The 20,414-nt window shown below is 38.2% G+C and overlaps 1 protein-coding gene across 1 annotated transcript in view; it reads left to right on the forward strand.

The window, feature by feature from the left end:
• ARAP2 (ArfGAP with RhoGAP domain, ankyrin repeat and PH domain 2) overlaps positions 1–20,414 on the forward strand; it is a 165,170-nt gene that overhangs the window by 28,093 nt on the left and 116,663 nt on the right. The window contains exons 6-7 of the mRNA XM_011949140.1: positions 9,872–9,941; positions 16,204–16,324. Of these exons, the coding sequence (XP_011804530.1) occupies positions 9,872–9,941; positions 16,204–16,324 (191 nt within the window). The remainder of the gene's footprint in view (positions 1–9,871; positions 9,942–16,203; positions 16,325–20,414) is intronic.

A 20,414-nucleotide genomic window follows, 5' to 3' on the forward strand; every position in this document is an offset into this window, starting at 1 on the left:
GTCACCCAGGATGGAGTGCAGTGGCATGATCTTGGCTCACTGCAACCTCCGCCTCCCAGGTTCAAGTAATTCTTCTGCCTCAGCCTCCCAGGTAGCTGGGATTACAGACACACACCACCATGCCCGGCTAATTTTTGTATTTTTAGTAGAGATGGGGTTTCTCCCTGTTGCTCAGGCTGATCTTGATCTCCTGACCTCAGGTGACCTACCCACCTCGGCCTCCCAAAATGCTGGAATGACAGCGTGAGCCACTGTGCCCGGCCTGGTAACCAGTTTTTGGTTGGCTCATGAGGGAAAGTGGACTTTGAGTATTGGTAGTTATGATGTAGACTTTTATTTGATTCCTCTACTTTAGTATAGCTATGCCTGAGTCTCCTAGCCCCAACACCTCCTGTTTTATTCTGTCCATTGAATAAAACTACACTATTATGTTGAGTGAAGGCAGAGAGATAGTTTACCAACAGTGCAAAGTGGGGGAGAAGGATTCTGTGATGTTGGAGTGCAAGTCTACATCTTAAACTGCCTTTCAACTTATCCATTATTAGCGCTTCACCCTCACTTTCATAGTCACTTCCAGAGTTACTTGGTACCTCTATTTCCTGAGATTTTCAGAGGTAATGCAAGAGTAAATGTGTTTTCCTCTTAATTCAATGTAATGCTGACTTAGCAATCAGTTTTTATCTCTCCTTCTGTTTCCAGATTTCTAGCTATTGTTACTGTCCTCGACTTCTCTAGTCAGTGTTGGTTTGCAGGCATTTATTTATTTATATTTATTTCTTAATCCTTTGATGTCTTTTAGTGAGGTCTGGGGAGGAGTAGAAGTAAATGCAAGCTTTTAACTGATATTTTTAACTGGAAACTGGTTCATGATGTATTTTGTATGATATGACTCCATAAAATGAAGAAGTGTGAATCTTTTAACGTAGCTTTTTATACACCACTTTATGACAGCACTAAGCTCTTTGTAGATATGTTTAAAATTAGTAGTTGCACACTAAAATTCAGGCTTTATCATTGACTTCCAAGAATCTTTTTAGCCCCTGGAATTTTATGTTGAGTACCTTTTTTTTTTTTTCTTCTCATTTTAAGATGTAGATATAGCAGAGATGGAAGCTGAGATTGAAGATACTTTTTTTTTGTTTTATTTTCATTTTTTGGCCCCAGCTCATTTGGTTCATATAATCTTGGAAATTGTTATTTCGGTTTGCTTAAAAGTGAGAAAATGCTCTTTAGAATAGAGAAGTGCTGGCATTTTATAGAAATATTTTAGTAATTCCTTACATCTTTCTCTCTCTAAAATACTTTGTTACTGCATCACTTAAAAGTCTTCTGCTTCTTAAAAGAGTAATTTGATCAACAGATAATTAGCTGAATAAAAATGAGTAATTAGATAAATAAAAATATATACTTATAGAGATGGTAGTCCTAGAAAATATTGGATCTCGTTAGGGTTAGAGGAGGGAATAACATAAAATATGCTGTGATTCTTTAGGGCTGTATAAACAAGGCAAATGAATCTGGAACAGCATGGTGATGGTATTTTTTCCTTTGAGATTGTTTAGAATACTTGAGAAGTATGTTTTCCATTACCTTAAATGGCATGATTAATAAAAGCCATACGTTTGACCTAATGTCTTTGATGTTCTTTCCAATTGTGTGATTTTTAAAGGTGACAATTTGGTAGCCTGTCTCACCTTAGATTGGTATCATTGGTTAGTTAGCATGCTTGTTAGATACTAGGATTTGTTTTTTAAGCATAAAGATGTAATATTAAAAAAGAAAAAATACTCTGCTGGCACTTAGGAATGAAATTAAACAGGAGTGCCTCTGTGTGAGTACTTCATAAATAGAGATTTAATTGTGTGTGTATACAGTGTTGTTAAAAAATAATTTTTAAGAAACACATTTTGAGACAACAAAAACTGATACCAGATGGTGAAGCTGTTTTCATGAAAGCAGTTGAAACTTTACACCACCTGCCCTACCAGAGCTCAAGGGAAGAGTTTATAGAAATCTGTTCAATAATACTGCGCAAGCCTTATAAATTATTTGAAAAAAGCTTCTTAAAGAAATGTTTTCCTTCAGAACCCTAAAAACAAAATAAGATAAAACTCAGGCTAATGTGTTTCATGTCTGCTTTACCTTTTTTCCTGAAGGAATTCTGAAGCACTTTGCAAGATTGAAGTTACATATAAAATGTAGAGGTCAAATGTTATTACTACCTAGAGGGATGTCCTGGGTACTTTGCTATAAAATGTACTAATGTCCGTTTTGTGTAACAGTTAAGAGCAGTCATTGGGAAGACACTCCCAGATATGTTCTTTATTAGTTGTATGACTTGGACAAATTATTTAACCAACCACTGCCTCTGTGCCTTCATCTCTAAAATGGATGTAATAATGTTACCTGTCCCACATAGTTGTCTGGAGGATGAGTTAATATTTGTATGTGGCTCTACACAATGACTGGAACAAATGACTATGTGTTTGCTATTTTTATTACCAAGTGTAGTAACAAATAACTTCTCTATTGACTGCAACTTTAAATCTATTTTCTGTGCAATAATGCATCATTATTTCAGATCTAATTTGTATTGTGTGGTATCCGGAACATAAGCTAAGATGGCATTGTCTTGTATACATTACCTTTTTCTGTTTTTTAAAATTTATGAAGCGAATTAAGCTAGTAATTGAAATTAACTTTTGAAGTACTTTAGCAAATTCTTATAGTGTATATATTAATTATATGTCATTACAATGAAATTAATTGCTGGATAGTGAATATGTGTTTAGGAACATATGAGAGGAGTATTGAACTTTTGCACAGAAAAGATAATTCTTAAACATTTAGAAATCATCGATATTTATTAATTTAATTTTACATTGGCAGTTAGAAGCACAGAACTTCTCAAGATTTTCGTTTTATTATTTAGTTGAAATTTTGATTAATTTGTAAGGTTTACCAATATGAATTAATCTAAGTTTCCATTTGCTAGAAAAGGGAAGGCCGGGTTCGGTGGCTCACACCTGTAATCCCAGCACTTTGGGAGGCCGAGACAGGCGGATCACCTGAAGTCAGGAGTTCGAGACCATCCTGACCAACATGGAGAACTCCGTCTCTACTAAAAATACAAAATTAGCCGGGAGTGGTGGCACATGCCGGTAGTGCCAGCTACTCAGGAGGCTGAGGCAGGAGAATGACATGAACCTAGGAGGCGGAGGTTGTGGTGAGCCCAGATTGCACCATTGAACTCCAGCCTGGGCAACAAGAGCAAAATTCTGTCTCAAAAAAAAAAAAAAAAAAATAGGAATAGTGCTGAAAAAAGATCTAAGTGTGAAGTTTTATCTTTAGCTAATTATTAGAATTCAGTATTGAAGTTCACATGTGGAAAACAGCTAATTGAATGTTGATAGTTTTAATGAGGAAAATAGTTTATTCAGTGTTTATATGAATTTAGTTTTAAAAATGAATTGGTTATTTTACATTTTTAAATAGGAAAGTTTCAAATGCACACATTTTAAATAACCATATTTAAATTTTTCTGTTTCCAGCTTTATTGAGATATGATTATCAAAGATCTTATATGTTTAAGGTATACAGTGTGATGATTTGATATCCCTATGTATTGTGAAATGGTTAACACAAGCTAATGACATAACTGTCACCTAACAGAGTTTTGTGTGTGTGTGTGTTTGTGTGTGGTAAGAACACTTAAGATGTACAGTCTTAGCAAATTTCAGGTGTACAGTATGTTATTATTAGCTATAGTCACCATGCTATATATTACATCTCCAGAATTTATTCTTCTAACTGCAAGTTTGTAACCTTTATGTGGGATCTATGTATAGGTGGAATCTAAGAAAAAATAAACTCATAGAAACAGAGTAGAATGGTGATTAATAGGAACTGAGAGGTGGGGTTAATGGTGAGATGTTGGTTAAAAAGTTTTTAATTCAGCCAGGCATGGTTGCTCATGCCTGTAATCCCAGCACTTTGGGAGGCCCAGGCGGGCGGATCATGAGGTCAAGAGTTCCAGACCAGCCTGTCCAATATGGTGAAACCTTGTGTCTACTAAAAATACAAAAATTAGCCGGGCGTGGTGGTGTGTGCCTGTAGTCCCAGCTACTTGGGAGGCTGAGGCAGAAAAATCACTTGAAGAAGAATCACTGGGAGGTGGAGGTTGCAGTGTGCAGAGATTGTGCCACTGCACTCCATCCTGGGTGACAGAGTGAGACTCCATCTCAAAAATGTTTTTTTAATTCCAAAATGTATTTTGAAATTACATGGAAATTAATGGTGAACTTTTCAAGCTTTCTGTAGGCTCTTATTTATTTATTTATTTATTTATTTTTAATAAGGTAGTGATGGCAGCGGCAACCCATCTGGAGCCACTGCTGCCATCAAACTAGCTGCAGCAGAGAGGTGCGGCCAGGGCTGCATACTCCACAGAGATGGCGTGAGCCAAGGACAAGTGGGAGCCCCAGCCCTTCCGAGTTGGTAGAGCGGGTGCTCCTCAGGTGCAATTGCAGCTGCCAAGTTGTGGCTGTGGGACCCAGGCCTCCCACTCCGTGGAGCAGACAGCAGTCCTGCTCTCCTGGGTGTAGCTACAGATGTCCAAGTCGTTGCTCTGCGTTCAGGCCTCCCTGTGTTCTTGGTAGAGGCTGGGAGCAGTCAGGAGCCGGTGTTCCTGGTTGCAGCAGCTGCTGCCCAAACCAAGGCTGCAGAGCCAGGCATCTCTGCACTCTTGGGGACTAGAAGAGTCCCCCTACCCCTGCAAGCTCAAAGGTGTCTGCTCCTACTGCCTGGCCTCTCCCTGCTCCCGGTGTCCACTCCTATCTCAGAGCAAGATTGGGGCCGGGGCCAGGTGCTGTCACAGCCCATCTGGATGTGTGCACTCTTACGAAAGTGCTGATAGGCCAGCTCCCTGCTGCCTCGGCCCTCTGGCCTTTGGATCCTGATGAGCATGGGAGGGAGGAAAGCCGAGGGAGCACTGAGGGCAGCTCAGCACTGGCCTGCAGACACCTCTCGGCATGAACAGCCTGGGCTCCGTGAACAGCAGCAGGAGGTGAAGCTGGACCATGGGCAGAAGGGAGCAGGTCCTCCGTGAAGCCCCACCTTCAGGCCAGGGAGGGCCTGAAGGTTGGGGGCCGACTAGCCCTGCGGACCACAGTAGGAACTTGTGGTGCCTTTTCTGGGCCTGCCTATGGCGGCCCATGGACCAGTTGGTGTGCACTTCCTCCTGAGGCCCATAAAAGCCCCCAGATCAACCGGAACTGTGCAGACATCAGGATGACCAGCTACAGGGAGGAGCTACCCACTCCGGGGCCTACTCTCTGCTAAGAGCTACAGACCTAAGATGACCTCACTGCAGAGAGGAGCTCCCCACCCAGGACCTGCTCTGAGCTATTCTGTCACTCAATAAAGCTCCTCTTCGCCTTGCTCACCCTCCATTTGTGTGTATACCTAATTCTTCCTGGACACGGGACAAGAACTTGGGACCCGAGAGACGCCAGGGCTGAAAGAGCTAACGACAAACAGGGCCGAAACACTTCGCCTTCTCACCGTGTTATGCATGAAAACAAGGAGAGAAGAGCTGTGGCCCTTCAGGGAACTGAGACCTGGAAGCTCCCCGAGGCGGGGCTGTGACTCCCTCTTTGGACCTCTTAGGTTCCTGTAGTCTCAAGCTTCCAGCCGCCACCATGTTGCCTGGTGGCAGCCGTGGAAGCTGCTTGTGGTGTGCCGGGTCCGGCCGCAGCCTTGCAGAGAACCGGCGCCTGTGCAGACACCTGGTGCTAGCTGCCCCGCTGCAGCAGCCGGCGTGCCTCACTGTGTACAGTGGCTGGACCTCATGCTCGCTTGCTCACACACCCCTCACTGCTCCACGCCTGGCTCGCCGTCGGCAGTCATGGGATCCAGGCCGGTAGCGTGAGCCGAGCACAGCCTGCTCACCCCGAATGGGTGAAACAAGCCCAGTGGGCTAGAGCAGAACTCAGGCAAAGGCGCCGCCAGCCACAGAGGCTTCTGACCAGAAAAGCAGCACCTCGAGGATCCTGCAACAGTAGTTTTACAAAGTGTTTATTTTGTCATATAAAAATCTGGTTTTTAATATTTGCAAAAATAAAATTAAGGATGAAGTTTTTCAGTAGTGTTTATTTCTGTATTTATACAATAGAAATTCAAGTAAATATCTTTCAGTGAAAAATACATTCATTTGTTTCTTCACTAAATATTAGGTATGTTTTGTATGTGAGAAACTATGATAGTTACTGGTTTTATATTGATGAACAAAACAGAAATGGATTCTGTACTCAAGGATCTCAACATCTGTTGGATGTGATGGATATATTTACCCTGATTGATCATTACACATTGTATGCATATATCAAAATGCCACATTTACCCCGTAAATATGTCAATTAATATGTATCAATAAAATGCATATTTTGCAAAAAGAAAAGGCTCAGGAAAAAGAAATCTAGTATGGGTGATATATGAAGCAAAAACAAATATAAAATTACACATTCTGTTTAGTGTAATTAAGCAAAGAAATGGAGCAAGAGAACAAAGAGACCTGAGTGATCTATGCATAGTCAGAAATGGTAACTTGATGGGAAAGACATTAAAGGTGAACTCTCAAGAATGAACAGGAGCCAGCCATGTTAGGAGCAGGCAGACAGCATTCCAAGCAGAGACAATAGCATATGGGAAGGCCATGAGGCAAGAAAGAGTCTGGAGAAGAGAAGCAGTGTGGGCAGAGAGTGGTGTCTACAGAGTATGTACCCGCAGATTTTGATGGCTGACTGGATGAATGGAGGACCGCAGAAGCCAGCTTTCAATGGTAGAAGTGCAGAATAGCTTTCTCCACCTGTAGGACGGTTGTTCTTTCATCTGCTACACCCTGTGGCTTCTCATTCCATTTCCCTCTGGGCTGGGATTTGTCTTATTTACCTGTCCCTTCACAGAATGTTAAAGAGATTTAATAATCTTTAAAACTATTGAGTTAAAAATAGATGAAGACATCAAATAGTCACGTGGCAATTGAGAAAAATTAAAATAATTGGGAGAATATCTTAGGAGCTGATTCTCTCAGAGGCTGAGGTTTTCCTCAGAGAGCCGGTAGTAGGGTGTGTCTTTTGCATTATGAGCGCCTGAGAGGGGAGATGTTGCTAGTCAGATGCTGCATCTTTAACTGATCCGTAAACCTAACAAATACTAAGTTATCTGCCCTCCCTCTTTCCCGTTTTCTGTCGACACAAATATTAAGTTCCTGGATGATGCCTCAGACCACAAACTGTCTATCAAGATGGTGATGGAATTCTAAGAAATTTTATGAGTTGGAGTGGCTGCAGTTAATCTTAAGTAAGACATGTGAAAACAGGTTGTAAACCTTTTACACTTGATGTTTTGGCAGGTTTCAAAACTTTGAATTTAATTCTGAGTGTTCTAAAGTTTCTTGCATTCCCTCAACTTTTCTTTTAAAAGATGCTGATTATATGAGTGCTGATCATTTGAGGTTTTGTTTGTCTGTCATCCCGCACACGGTGCCAGAAGGACTGTGCTTTTAATCATGCCACTCATTCCTTCAGCAAATTCTTTTTCAGTGCCATTTTCCTCTCTGCGCTACTTGCTGATCATATGGAAGGAAATAAATATTGTCCTTGTAAAGCATAAGACCTGGTGTGGGAGACAAACATGAAGCAAATAAACAAATATATAAAATTAGAGGTTGTGTTAAGTGCTGTGAGGAAAAGTAGAGGGTATTGTCAGAGAGAATAACTTCGTTATCCACTTTGGATCGGGTCACTGGGGAGGGATTTCTTTGTAGTTGGTTTAGATGTAACTGAAAGATAAGGAGTCAGCAAAGGGAATAGTGGGGTAATGGGAGGCCCTAAGGCCTCTATCCCCCACAGATGTTAATTATTTTTATCTTAAAATGGAAGATTATATGTGTAATTGAGCTCTAGCTTACTGTTTTTCACAGTGTGAAGTGGGTTGTGTCCCAAAACAAAATCTTGATTTACTGAATTACTGTTTGGATTGTGTTAGAAGGTATGTATTTCTCTGCCTTTAAGTGTGGAAGAGATAAACATGAAATGAGCAAAAAGTGACTAATTTATCCAGTGTATAATTATTATGTGTTTGCTTAATGTATCTTCATCTTTTAACGTTTAATGCTGATAATTTAAGGAACCCTGGGTTGCTGGAAAAAGTAAAAGCTAGATGCCTCTAACACTGTTGGATGTTGCAACGTGAGGAAAACCCATTGCAAGACAGGCCAGGAAAAGTTAAAAAGAAGCTGAAAGATGAAAAATATGATGGAAAGAGGGCTGGGTGGTCAGTTGTGGTAACATGCTTTTAAAGTAATTTTTTTTTTTTTTTTTTTGAGATAAGGCTCTCACTATGTCGCCCAGGCTGGAGTATAGTGGTGCAGTCATAACTCACTGCCGCTTCAACCTCCTGGGCTCAAGTGATCCTTTCACCGCAGCCTCCCAAATAGCTTGGACAACAGATGTGCGCCACCATGCCTGGCTATTTTTTTTTTTAATATATTTTGTAGAGACAGAGTTTTGCCATGTTGCCCAGTGATCCACCCACCTCAGCTTCTCAAAGGGATGGGGTTATAAGCATGAGCCACTACCCCCGGCCAAAATTTTTATTTTATTTTTTTTCTGTAATTAGAGTTAAATATGAAGTGGTTACATGCTTTTAAGATCTTTACATGTTCTTATTACATCATAATTAATTCAATGCTTATATGTGAAAATGCACTGAAGAATCTCAAAAACTTTTTTTATATTTGATCAGATTTGGTATAATTTTATCTTCTGCAGAACATATTTGCTAACGATTAATTTGGGAGACTTGCTGTGTTTCACTTGCATAATAGATGTGTGGCTGGGGAACCAGCTCAGAGACAAGCTCTCTACACTTCCTAAAGTTCTTTTTTTGTTAAGTCTTCTGAGAGCCAAGGAAAGTTATGCCAACTCCTTGTTTTAAACATTTTAGAAAATTGCAAAAACACAAGGTAGACAAGGTTGATGTTTGTTTAGAAATAATATTTTTTAAAAATAGGAAGTTCATTTTCATGTGTTTTCTGTGTTAAAGACCAAAAGTACCTACGATTATCTGCCTTCAGGGAAGGAGAATATAAAATAAAAATAAAAAGCAATCCTAAGTAAAAACAGTTCTTCACTTTCTTCCTTGTATAGTCAGAAAAATAGTTTATTTTTATTTTAAGTCTGAAACCTGTGATTATATTATTTTGCTTTTGTTTTTCATGTCAGTAGCCATTTTAAACTACCTTTGCCTTTCATATGATCATTTAAAAATAATGTTTCACTGAATTTTGAATGCTTATAAATGATTCTGTATATTTGCTCAGGTCTTCTTCAGCTTATTTAATCAGAATTAAATATGTTTTCCATGTAAATCCAATTGACAAAGCCTTGTTATTTTAATAAGATATTTATGCCCTAAAACAAAAGTGAAGGGAACATAAAATAGATATATAAGCTTAATGAGGGATGAAAGCTTATATTATTTTGATGAAAGGACTATCTTTATTATTAGAAATGGATTTAGTGATAGTGTTTCTGACCATATTTTATTTTGTACTCAGCCTTACAAATGTGTGCGACAACACTGTTAATTGTGTCATTAAAAAAAAATCCTAGGTCAACTGATTAGAAAGTACTATTATGCTATTTTTTCCTATGTGCCATGGCCAAAACTGTATATTATCATAATCTATTGGTGTCTATGCTGTTTAACAATAAATGATAATATATTTACATGGTTACATTACACATGTATTTAACAATCTAAGTTCATAGTACTTGAATGTAAAATAACAATTTCATACATTTTGCAGAAAACGCATGTTTCAGAAGAGATGGGTGAAATTTGATGGCCTTAGCATTTCTTACTACAATAATGAGAAGGTAAATACATTTTACAGTTTTCAAAAATTGTTTTTTTATGCATACTAGGTGTACTTCAGTAAAGTAAGCAAGCAGTTTGGTTTTTAAGAATAGGAGGTGGATTCTCAACATGAAAAGAATTTGAAGTTGCAACTAATAGTTATTGTACCACATGCTTAGTTAATTAAAATCAGATGATTTTTGTCTTAAGTATGTACTTTCTCTTAACACACTAATTTTAAGATTTAACCACATGCTTTTTTTTTTGTATCTCTTAATCTAACATTATTTTCTCATTATTTAGAGATTTTCACCCCCTAATATTGGCAATACCTATGGCTCTAATAGAAATTTAGGCGTCTTCTTACATCTTGCTTCTTTATTGCTGCAGGACAGAAGAATATATGCTTTTAGACAGACAGTAACACATAGTGCAACATAACACACACTGCATGCTCTATGGCTGAGAATTATGGAAGATATAGAGAGGTGTTAATTGTTTGGTTTCACTTTGAAGTGACTCAGAGCATCAAATGGGTATAAACAAACCTCTTGGAGGTTTGCAAGATGGTTGGATGAATATTTTTGAAAAGCTGTTGTGCTTTTTTTTTTTTTTTGAGACAAAGTCTTGCTGTGTTACCCAGGCTGGAGCATAGTGACACGATCTTGCCTCACTGCAGCCTCTGCCTCCTGGGTTCCAGTGATTCTCCTGCCTCAGCCTCCCAAGTAGCTGTTATCACAGGTGTACACCACCGTGCCTGGCTAATTTTGTAATTTTAGTAGAGACAAGGTTTCACCATGTTGGCCAGGCTGGTCTCGAACTTCTGATCTCAAGTTATCTGCCGCCTTGGCCTCCCAAAGTGCTGGGATTACAGACATGAGCTACCGTGACCAGCCTTAAAAGCTGTTTTCTGTTTTAGCTATTTTTTTTTTTTTCTAGTTTGCTTGTACATTTGAATGTTAAGACAATTCGTTCCCTAGGGTGAGTAGAAGGTAGTCTATATAGCTGACAGAATCTCTCTGCTGGTTTTCTCTATCACCTGTAACCTTTTCTGGTTTGATTGAAATGAGGAGGAAAACTACTCAGGAGTGAGACAGGCTTCCATGCCATAAGACTGTTGCTGGTGATACCATTATTTTCATTTGAGATAATTTCTAGTAACTGTATCAAACTGGACTATTTTTCTCTCTTTCTCTCAGTTTGTTCTTTTAAAGCTCATCTCAACTGCAGTGAAGAGATGAGGACCTCTCACGTTTGTAGTTATTGATGCAATGAAAATGATGCAGCTTGGTTTGAAATGGAGATTAAAAAGTTCATATAAAAATGAGATATTGCAAATCATTTAGCTTAATATTAAAAAGTTTAAATTGTTATTTTCTTTGACATTTTATCCATTTATTGCCTAGATGGTTGGTTTCATTTTGGCAAAAAACAGAAACACTGGATTCGATGTTTCCTAAAAGGAGGCATAGTTTCTGTTGTAACTCTTCTAGCAAAAGGGATGCATAGGTGTAGCCATCGCCGCTATCGTGGCTGGGTGACCCAGTGTTAACAGCTGTGTGAACTGAGCACAGTTCTTTTAATGTTTAAATGGGCACTTGAGGAGCATGTGGTTGGGCCTTTGGGAGGTAGTGTGCAGAGTTACACATTCCCTAGGTTTCTTCCACTTTCCTTGAGGCCGCCAATCATGTCTCTGTAAGGACTTCCTCATTATATCACAGAAAATGGCATGATCCAAACAGCCCTGGTATTTTATTCCCTGTAAAGAAATCGAACTCACCCCCATTTTCACCCAGCTGTGGGCAGAATTGCCCTGTGATCGTTTCATTGTCTCAAGATAGTAGATAAATGACAAACTTGACCTAGATGTCTGTGTGTTACAGGCTCAAGGGAGGCTTTACAATTTCTTTCCTTAAGGAAAATTTTATACTCTGAAAAACACAGGCATTGTGAGCATTGTTGTCATTTGAGTATTTTTTTTAAATTATCTTTATCTTGTACTGTTGCAAGACAAATATAAAAATCAGTGCTATGATGTTAAAAATTACAAGATTTTTCTTGGGATCTCAGATTTTAAATGAGCCATTAGATAAACTACAACTTTCTATGGTTATAGTGACATAGTATTTTGCTTGTTAAGTATATTTTGATCACCTCTGGGGAATTATATTTTTATATTATTCTACCAGAAATATTTGTTTGTTAAATGTGTCGTTGTTATAGGTGTGTAGGTTATTTATTAAGGAATTGTTTTCTCTTTAACGGGATTTATTGGAAAGATAATCTTTTTTTGATCCCTGTTTCTTTCAGTACAGTGCTACTTGACTTATTTCTAGTGATAAAATGGGTTAATGTTAACATTTTCCTCAACAAATAGTTAATTATCTCACTAGAGGGATATTGTTATAAGTTCCTTTAATTCTTATGAAAACTAAAATTTGGAAACAGATCACGTAGGGGATAAACTGTAAATGTTTTTAGGCATTCTAATTCCTGCTGTCTGGTCTCAGCCACTACAGACTTAGAGGAGAGGGGCTTTTACACTGTCCCCAAAGATGCTGTGCCCTTTCCCACCTCCTTAGGTTGACCGACAATGGAAAGATGTTATCTTCCTCTTTTGAGTTTCTAGAGCACTTATTGGTCTAGTTTTGGGCCTTGTATTGCCATTTTAACCTACTTGAGTTTGTAGGGTTTCCTTTGTTAAGCCAATCATGTCATGTGTCTCTGCCTAATGATCTTTTTAAACAGTAACTGAGTATACACTATGGGAAACTGGAGCGTGTCTTTTCCTACGCGTTCCCCTTGTGTTTTTGTTCTTCCGTCTGAGACTCCCTAGCCATTGCCATCCATCAACATTCTGTGCAAACATCAGACCCATCTTGTATTCACTTCCATGAGTCTTTTCTCTATTTTCTCCAACGTATGACATTTGAAAAATAATATGCAGGAAAATTCAGAAGGAAAACAAACTGAAAGTAGGGAGTCAAATCAGGAGACTGTTGCACTAAGCCAGGTGTTAATTTATTAGCATGTAGACTAATGTATAGGCTCCTGGAGGCTCAGCGGAAGTGATAAGAAATAAATTTCAAGAAATATTAAAAATCAGCCATTCAGAAAATATTTCTATAGTATTAACTACATGAAAGGTGGTGAGGAACATAGATAAATGACCTGAAGCCTATTTGGGGAGACTATATTAATCAAATGATCACATGGGTAAATATAAAGTCAACATTTAAATTACAATGAATAATTTTTATAAAGGAAAAATTCAGGTTGCTGTTAGCTTAAATTAGGGTTATCTGCGAGGATGAGGGGCCTGAGAGATTGTGTTGGTCAGAGAGGCTTTCTTCAGAGGATATATTTATGCTGAAATATGAAGGAGGAGGAGGCAGTAAGTATGTGCAGATGGGTGTGAAAACAATTCCTTGCAGAGCAAACAGTGTATGCAAAGGCACTGGCTTGGGTAGAAATGTGATATATTCAGGAAACCTCAAGAAAACCAATGTGACAGTAATTCAGAGTTGGTGAGTGGTGGGGAGGAATTTGATTCTAGATGTGGGGAGAATGCAAGTTACGTGGGTGCAAAGGAACCAGCAAAGGTCAAAGATGACGTCATTCTATTTCAGATGGACTAGAAGAGTTGATATTTTAATGGACAGGTATAAAGAGAGCGTAAGTCTTCAGCTGAAAGTAAATTCAGTTTTAAAGTTTGTGGTACATATGAGATAGTTACATAAACTATTGATTACTTGAAATATGGCAGTGAAATTGAGTGAAATGAATAGGTAAGAAAGGAAGAGAGAAATTTTAGATTACTCTGAATAAAGTTGGTAGAGCTGGAAGACGTTATATTAAGTGAAATAAACCAGGAACAGAAGTTAAACAGTATATATTCTCACTCATGAGGAAGCTTTTTTCAAAGTGAATCTTACCAAAGTAAAAAGTAGTACAGAGGATACTAGAGGCTGTGAAGGGTAGGAAGAAGGAGGGCATAGGGAGAGATTTGTAAAGGGTAGAAACTTACAGCTAGAGAGGAGGAATAAGTCCTAGTGTTCTATAGCACTGTAGGATAACTGTAGTTAACACTAATTTAATATAGTTTCAAATAGCCATAAGGAGGATTTTGAATGTTTCCAACACAGAGAGATGATGAATATTTGAGATGGTGGATATGCCTATTACCTGATCTGATCATTACACTTTATATGTATCACGACATCACTGTATCATAACGTCACCATGTATCCCATAAATATGAACAATTATTATGTGTTAATTTAAAAAATTTTAAAAAGGCCGGGCGCGGTGGCTCAAGCCTGTAATCCCAGCACTTTGGGAGGCCGAGACGGGCGGATCACGAGGTCAGGAGATCGAGACCATCCTGGCTAACACGGTGAAACCCCGTCTCTACTAAAAAATACAAAAAAGTAGCCGGGCGAGGTGGCAGGCGCCTGTAGTCCCAGCTACTCAGGAGGCTGAGGCAGGAGAATGGCGTAAACCTGGGAGGCGGAGCTTGCAGTGAGCTGAGATCCAGCCACTGCACTCCAGCGTGGGCGACAGAGCGAGACTGGGTCTCAAAAAAAAAAAAAAAATTAAAAAAATAGTGGAAAGGGATTTTTATAGGGAGAGAAGATAAAGTAAAAAGGAGAAGAAATAAGTTGTTTACTGAGTGCTTATTTCTTGACATCCTTCTGTCTTTTCTGTATAAGGTTGCCCATTCATCTTCCTGAATCACAGCTCATATACCATACTCAGTTTTGGCTGCGTGGGAGGACATAGGAGAGCCTTCATTGCATTCGTATTTAAGGTTACATTAAAGAATGGATAGGATTTTGATGGATAAATAAAGTCAGGGATGGGAGACTGTAACAGAGCTAGTGAAGGAGAAGAAACTTTAAAAAATACTCAGAGATAATGCCATGATGATATAGTGTATCTCCTTAAATAGCAGAAGAGGATATCCTTCTGGTAGAATTCCATGATGCTAATGATGACTGTCCCTTACCAATTGCTAAGGCAGGAGTTTATGGCTAGGAGAAATATTAAACTTAATACTTGCTTCCTGCATGGAATGGTTTGCTTTTTTTCCGAAACAGTTATATCTGGGACCTGCTCAAAAGTGTGGGTTCCAAGGATAATGCTGTGGAAGGGAAGAGAAAAAGAAATCCCTTGAGGATGTATCCAAACTCTTCTAATATTCCAGACCTTCCATAATGTGGCCTTGGTATGCATTATCAGTCTCCTGTCTTTTGACTCTACATTGTTGTCCTCTTATTTCTCTGCTTTACGCCTCCATTATTCGGTCTTTTTGACCAGAATGCCTCCCACACACTTGTCTATCTGCTTAAAATTAAGGTTTTTTTAAAAGTCAGGGTTAAATACCACCATGTTTGTAAAGATATCCTTCACAGCCTTTAAGCAGAATTGAGATTTTCCATCTTTGTACTTTTATATCCCTTAGTTTTTACTCAGTTTTAAACTCTTCTCTCATTGCGTTAGCTGGCTTTTCATTTTGAGGCTCCTTGAAAGTATAAGCACTCTGAATTTTCTTTCCAACACGAGACCCAGAAAATATCAAGAGTTGATGTGCAGTAGTTACCACGACATGATTTTAGAGGGTCCAGGAAAATGAAGATGGATAAAAAGTTATCAAAGTCCTAAGAATGACCTTTTTTTTTTAAACAAAATTTGTAATACTTATATGCTGTTTGGAAACAGACAAATCTGTCTTTTTTATTCTTTTTTCGTTGGAGAGTAAACATTAAAATGATTCAGTGTGAGGTTGAGATGCTCATCGTCAGAGCTTTGAGTAACATGGTTAATTTAGAAAACCCAGTATGTGTTTAAGATATATTTTGGTTCCTAATATGTAACAGACTTGTTTTAAAATGGTTCAGTTACAGTACCTGTTGTGGCCAGCAGATGCCTGCAAACACCATAAAATCATATTGAGCAGATGGTTTTAAAGAACATGCTGCTGGTTTTTGGAACTCTGTATTGCTAGTCTAGTAGGATTGCTTGTATTTGATTCTTTCTCTTTTAATTCCAGATGAAGAGAAATTTGAAAAGACATCTCACTTCAAAGAAGGGGACATTTAATAGTTTCTTTTCTTGGGTATTACTTGAGAGTATGAGCGGACGTATTATTTGTATGTCATTTAAAAAACTTGGATTGAAATTATGAAAGAGAAGCAGCTGTAAATAGTGTGCCATTCCTTTTTGATAAGATCAAGAGAATTTCATTTTCATATGTCTTCTCTTTTTTTCTAACCAATACAGGAGATGTATTCAAAAGGAATAATTCCCCTTTCTGCTATATCAACAGTACGAGTTCAAGGAGACAACAAATTTGAAGTTGTTACAACACAAAGAACTTTTGTTTTTAGAGTAGAAAAAGAAGGTAAGATTATTGTTTTATCCCCATGAAATACTTACATTAATTTATGACTAATCATATTAATAAACCAGTTAGACTAGGAATGTCAAGAAACCTTTAAATATATTACTTTTTGATAATTTACATTTTAAAATTAATTTTTCAAATGCATAATGTTAAAACATAAATAAGTTGACAAGTTATTTGTTTTCTCTTTCATGCAACAAATATTTAGTGAGAAGCTATTGTGTGCTGAGGACTCATACGTTCTGGGTATACAGTTGTGAAAAAAAGTGGACAAAATTCTCTGCTTTCATGGAGCTAGCCTTTGAGATGTTGTTTTAATAATGCAAAATGGTTATTTGATATGCAAAAACAATTTTTCTAACTATTAGTTGGTTTTATGGACATTTATGGCAGGCTTTAGCTCAGTGACTCCCTTATGAGGGAGTCACTTTTTTACACCAGGGACTGGTTTCGTGGAAGACAGCTTTTCCATGAACTGGTTGTGGGGAGATGGTTCCTGGACGATTGAAGCACATTACATTTATTGTGTGTTTTAATTCTATTATTATTACATTGTATATAACGAAATACTTATACAACTCACCATGATGTAGAATCAGTGGGATCCCTGAGCTTGTTTTCTTGCAACTAGATGGCCCCATCTGGGGGAGATGGGAGACAGTGACAGATCGTCAGGCATTAGACTCTCATAAGGAGCACGCAACCTAGATTCCCTGCGTGCATATTTTACGGTAGAGTTTGTACTCCTGTGAGAATCTAGTGCCACCGGTGATCTGACAGGAGGTGGAGCTCAGGCAGTAATGCCAGTGGTGGGGAGTGGCTGTAGGTGCAGATGAAGCTTCGCTGGCTTGCCTGCTGCTCACCTCCTGCTGTGTGGCCCTGTTCCTAACAGACCATGTAATGGTACAAGTCCATGGCCTGGGATTTGGGGACCCCTGCTTTAGCTGACTGCACAGGCACAGTAATCATTCTATTGTAGATTTAGGAGCATCTTTTCTATTTCTTGAATTCTTTTCATCTACATAATCTATGGGACACTTGATGGTAAAAGCTGATCCCAAAGATGGCACATGTTTTCTGGATTGAGTTTAAATGTGTATAGAGAAATCTTTTCTGAATTTTGTTTGAATAAGGGTGGGAGAGGAGCCAGAGAAGTTAAAAGTTCTCTGTTGTGTATTTTATTTGATTATCATAATATATCATTACTATAAATTTACTAGTTTTAGTAATTTAGGTAATACCATCTCATTAAGAATTATGATTTTAACTGATGGACAACTTTTATTTAGGAATAGATATATAATTCAACCTGATTTTTAGAAGTACTTCTTGGTGCTTTAATTATTTGAATAATAATGGTATGGGAAATTGACTGAATACCTGATATGTGCCAGACACTTTGCTAATTCTTCATGTTCACAACAGTCTTATAATGTAGGTAGTATTACAATTATTATCCTTTATTTTTTTGAGACAGAGTTTCACTCTTGTTGCCCCGGCTTGAGTGCAATGGTGCAATCTCGGCTCACTGCAACCTCCGCCTCGTGAGTTCAAGCGATTCTGCTGGCTCAGCCTCCCAAGTACCTGGGACTACAGGCATGCATCACCACGCCCAGTTAATTTTTTTTTGTATTTAGTAGAGACAGGGTTTCACCATGTTGGTCAGGTTGGTCTCGAATTCCTGACTTCAGGTGATCTGACCGCCTTGGCCTCCTAAAGTGCTGGGATTACAGGCATGAGCCATTGTGCCTGGCCATTATTATCCTATTTTTACAGATTAGAGTGTTTACCACCAGTTGGAAATGACTACAGTATTAACTATTATGGGGCAACATTTTCTTTATTTTAAACTGCTAGATTCCTGGCACGTATGTCAGTGCATAGCACATAAAAAGCAGTCAGTAAATATTATATACCACTAAAACGTTTCCATTGTTTCTTGGGGTACTCAGCAAATGGGTACATTCCAGCAGGCCTTCATACTGGAGCAGCATGGTTCAAACCGTGGATTCCTGAAATCAACTTAGTGGTTTATGATGTCACCAGAAACACTCTCCCTCAATAAAAAGACAAACCCCAAACAGAAAATAATAAATATCAAAGTGCATTGCCTACAGTAGGTGTTGTGTTGTGAAACATACCTATCTATGTACATAGTGTATAGATGTAGCATAAACAAAAGTTTCTTACTTGGTATTTAAAAATAATGTTGAACTAAAGCTAGAGTCCCAGAGTAGGGGTCAGCAAACAGATCTGCAGCCTTAACCTGGCTCAGTGCCTGTTTTTGTAAATGAAGTCTTGTTAGATAACAACCACTGTCATTCATTCATTTCTCATTCATTCTCACTCAGTGGTATCACTGAGTAGTTGTGGCACAGACTGAGGCCAGTAAAGCCTAAAATGTTTACTATTTGATTTTTCAAAGGAAAAGTTTGCAAACCCCTGCCCTCAAGCATTTTACCTAGAATTACCTGCATGTATGAGGAGCCACTTTTTGTGAATTACTGCCTGAAATTCAGAAAATTTTCCACAGTTGTGATTGATATGGGACTTCCATTTGAAATCACAGTTTTTCTCTTACTGTATTTCTTGAAGCACGTGGCATTGCTTCTCTTGAATGACTATCCTGGCAGTCTTTCCTTATGGTTTGGTTTCCACCACCGTGAAAGGTGCCTGTTTCTTTGAGGTGCTTATCACTTTTCTCTTGGCCTCTCCAAATAAATTTCACACTGCTACATAGCCTGCATTTTAAGATAGACATACTAAATAAAGCTTCCAACTTGTATGAAAATCTGTTTAGCCATATTTACTAAGTTAAACAGACACGTTTTATTTAAGTAGAGTGTACCAACCCACACATGTTTAAAAGTTGCATGTTCACAATTGACAGATAAATCCTTCTGTGGTGTATAGTTCATCTTTGTTATATAAACTTAGGACAGTATAAAAATTTCCTTAACTTTGGTATAAATTTATTGTTTTTAAAATAAGTTGTAGGTCTTTAATTTTTGAAACCATGGAATTACTGAATGAGTTATTTTGGTTGAAAGTTATTTTTACATAGTAACAACTCATGATTTTAAAAATAAATGTGTGTGGAGGTGTGTGTACATATATATGTATATGTTTATGTATCTATATGTCGTATGGAACTTTCAACAGTATACTAAATATGTTTTATTAAGTGATCTTTTTTCCTTCCATGTATACAAATGGTTGATTATTTTTATTTTGTGGGAATTGGTAGATCAACTATAGTGGCTTAAGGACTTTGGCTTAATGAACTTTAAGCTAAATTAAAGTCTATTTTGATTGAGGGAAGAAGCAAAATCAAAGTTTAGAACAAAAAGGAGAAAGTTTTGGCATCTTAACAGATACAAATTCTTTATTTTTGGTGAGAAGGCTTTGACCTATCTACAACAGCTATTCTTTGTTTTCCCTGACCAGTGTTATTATATCTAAACTGCTGCATCACCCCCTGGTGTTACTAAGACAGGATTATAGTTTGGAATATATATAGTTTGGAATCTTTTCCCTGCAAGTTTTCTAAGGCTTCTATTCCCTCCCCACCACCACCACCAATTTCCTAATGAAATATTGTTCTTCTCTTTGTTGCAAGTGAATTTTATTGAAATAATAACATTTAAAAAGAACACTTCCCCAAGTACAAAATTTGGTCTGACTCCTGTTGTTCTGAAGCAGAGTCACTGGAATTGGTCTGTGGGTCATAACAGCTATTGATCTCTCCAGTCAGTCTGTATTCCTTTGCACCTGTAGTCACACATGGAGATATGATACTTCAAAACACTCATGATGTTTTGAGTGCACAATTCTCATGGTTAGAAGAGAGCTTAAGAATTTTGAGCGGGCATTCCCTTTCCAAGGCCATTTTCAGAACTGGTGCTCACCTGCAGGCCCTGTGCTTCTCTCCACCTTAGCAGATTCTAGACCCTGTTGGTGTCTCTCAATTCTGCTTTTAGACAACATCATACAGTCATCCAATGGCAGCTCTGATACTGATATGGAAAAGTCTTTGTTTTAATTAAAACATTTTTTAGAAGAACATATAAATGCCCCCCTCCCCTTA

This window comes from Colobus angolensis, unplaced genomic scaffold (genome assembly GCF_000951035.1).
Source record: "Colobus angolensis palliatus isolate OR3802 unplaced genomic scaffold, Cang.pa_1.0 Scaffold29, whole genome shotgun sequence".
Taxonomy (NCBI): domain Eukaryota; kingdom Metazoa; phylum Chordata; class Mammalia; order Primates; family Cercopithecidae; genus Colobus; species Colobus angolensis.